We start from the raw sequence: 2,762 nt of genomic DNA, 5'->3' as shown, positions 1-2,762 counted from the left end.
GAGCAGTTTGTGATAACACTCACTGATGACCTAAGTAAGTCCATATGCCATGTGAAGAGCCTTTCGTTTCACAAAGCATAATAGGAGCTCAATGGGCCTAATGAATATGGTGGAGGAGGCTTAGTTACAATTCTGCATGGTATGTCTTTAACGGTACTATATAACTTCTAAAATGAAGGAAAAATAACAGCATTTAATTATTATTAATACTCCAGGTGTATCTCAATTTTTCCTCTAATCAACAAAAATGCATCCCTGAGAATATTGTTGTAAAAGGTAGTCATTTAATAGGTTTTTGCTGTGTCCTTAATTTTAAATGTTCATCCTGTTAGTCATCCTCCAGGTGAAATTTTACATAGTGTTATAAAACTTAAAAAAGATGCTTAAAAATATCAAAATTAACATCAAGTTTGTCCCTCATGTAATTGATGTCATCAAGTTTGTCCCCCCACTGAAGAATTGTTAACTTTAGCTCTTTATTTTCATCCTGTTAGGTTCCGTCCTGTTTTGTAAATTAAGCTATAATCAATGAAGTTGTAAAAGTGTATCAAATTAATACATTTACCTGAATTAATTTCTCTTTCGTGTGACTGAGCCGTTGAAACACACAGTAGGCCTACATCTTGTTCATGAATCGCAACTGTTGATTTTTTAAAATCCATTTGGCGCCACCTAGAGTTCGCGCGATCACGTCCAGGAACTTTCTGTTCAAACGATCGCATTTCCACACGAACACAATTGACGGTAACACGGAGGAAACATGGCGAACCACCTTCGCTTCGTCGCTCGGACTGTCATGGTCCAGAACGGCAATGTCGATGCTGCATATGGCGCTCTGAGCAGGTATTTATCTGATGTCAAGTGATTTTGAGATCTATATATTTAATAAATTTCGTTATAAATCTATTAACTGATGTAATGTAACCCTATCATGATAACACGACACATGTCAAGTGATGTAAACCTCCCGCTACTGATCTGATCTCAGTAGGTCATTTAGTTGTTGCAACTATGAATGCACTGCTGAAACTTGCAGAGAGCCCTCACTCAAGACTGTGAACGAACCAATATATAAAAAATAGATTTATTAGATTTTCCTGGTAACGCATAATAACATGATTAGAGAACATTAGTATGTTAAATAATGATTGACATGTCGTTAGTTAGAGTGTTTATCGTGAATTAGTTTATTTAAAATTCTATACGCTGTATTTCTAAACCTTGTTGCCTTTGGTCTTATTTTAGTATTTTCAATATGCTATTAAAGTTTGTATTAATATTTTAATTTAGCTTTTATTTTATATATTTTTTTGTTTATATTTTAATTTCAGTTTAATTTTTAGTAATTTTATGTGTTTTTTATATATTTTTTGAGTATTACTATTACTATTTGTATTTAGGTATTTTTATTTCATTTTTAGTTCGTTCAAATCTATTTTTTTTATTATTTCCAGTTAGTAATATCCACGCTTTAACTTAAACTTATTTCAGTTATGCCAAAGTGAGATTTCTAATATATATATATATATATATATATATATATATATATATATATATATATATATATATATATATATATAATATTTGGTTTATTTTTTCTGCTTTTTAGATTAACAAAATTAACAATTAAAAACAATTAACAAAATTGTTTTTAATAGTTTCAGTTAACAACAAAAACCCTGGTTGCCTGACCTTGTAATTAGCTTTTAAAAAATCATTTGGAATAATGTCTTCAATTATCTCAATTTCAATTTTGGTGTGCTTTATTAGCATGACAAAACTGCATTTGTATTGCCAGAGTGTTTGCAGAGTAGCATGTGCTCTGATGAGAAAGTATGCAATGTCAAATATATAAAATGGTATATAATATAAAATAAAAATATCTGTAATGCACAAATGAGGTGAAACAAAAGGATATAAATTGTCAGTAGATTAAATGAAATAAAGTCAATGAAAAATTGTAAGTTAGATACATCAGAGTTTCTTTAGGGGGTGCAGTTGAGTTGTAGTCATGCAATCTGGGCACGAACATATGATCAAATCACTGATTATATATCAAAATTCTTACCTTGGATCGGTTTTATAATCTTACTTTCGCAACGCTTAAGCTTGGATTTGATTTGAAAGTTTGCCTTGTTTTCAGCCATTTAACCAAATAATTCATTAGGCTATTTAATGTTACGTGCTCTTTTTCTCTGCAGAGTGCTGTCCTCAGACGGAATAATTGAATCTGTGAAACGGAGAAGATACTATGAGAAACCCTGTCGTGAGCGACAGAGAAAGAGCTACGACAACTGTAAGAGAATCTACAACGCTGAGATGGCCCGCAAGATATCTTTCGTAGCAAGGTCACAAAGACAAGATCCATGGCTTGGATGTTAAGAAGAGGACATAAACTGACTGTTCATGTTGACCATTGTGTTCTGCCTCAGAAGCACCTTTGGTGTTTTACAAAGATGAAGATCCACGGGAACATTTTAACACGTAGACCATCAAAAGGTCATTGCAGGACTGTGTTCTCTCATCACCTTATTTCCATAATAAGTAATAATGTTGTGATATTGTAGGCTATAAACCATTGTATGTTTTTGTTAATAGGAACTTGTTATTTTTATTAAACATCATTAACAATAAATGCATTGAGTTGTGTTTTATTGAATGTAAAAAAGTTTATTTTCAATGCTAGCAATTAAAATGTGCACATTGTGCAATGTTTAAAGTAGTAAACCAATTCAAACAAATGGTAAATGAAGTGGGAACAG

At 31.7% G+C, this 2,762-nt stretch overlaps 1 protein-coding gene across 1 annotated transcript; it reads left to right on the top strand.

The window, feature by feature from the left end:
- Positions 1 to 706: 706 nt before the first annotated feature.
- mrps21 (mitochondrial ribosomal protein S21) lies at positions 707 to 2,516 on the top strand. Its single transcript, XM_084131957.1, has 2 exons — positions 707 to 843; positions 2,202 to 2,516. The coding sequence occupies exons 1-2, from the start codon at positions 761 to 763 to the stop codon at positions 2,380 to 2,382; spliced, it is 264 nt and encodes an 87-aa protein (XP_083988083.1). The 5' UTR covers positions 707 to 760; the 3' UTR covers positions 2,383 to 2,516.
- Positions 2,517 to 2,762: the final 246 nt, after the last annotated feature.

Source organism: Abramis brama (assembly GCF_963993115.1).
Source record: "Abramis brama genome assembly, chromosome: 12".
NCBI lineage: Eukaryota > Metazoa > Chordata > Actinopteri > Cypriniformes > Leuciscidae > Abramis > Abramis brama.
Note: the sequence above shows the minus strand (reverse complement) of the source record. Positions and strands in the feature narration are given on the sequence as shown.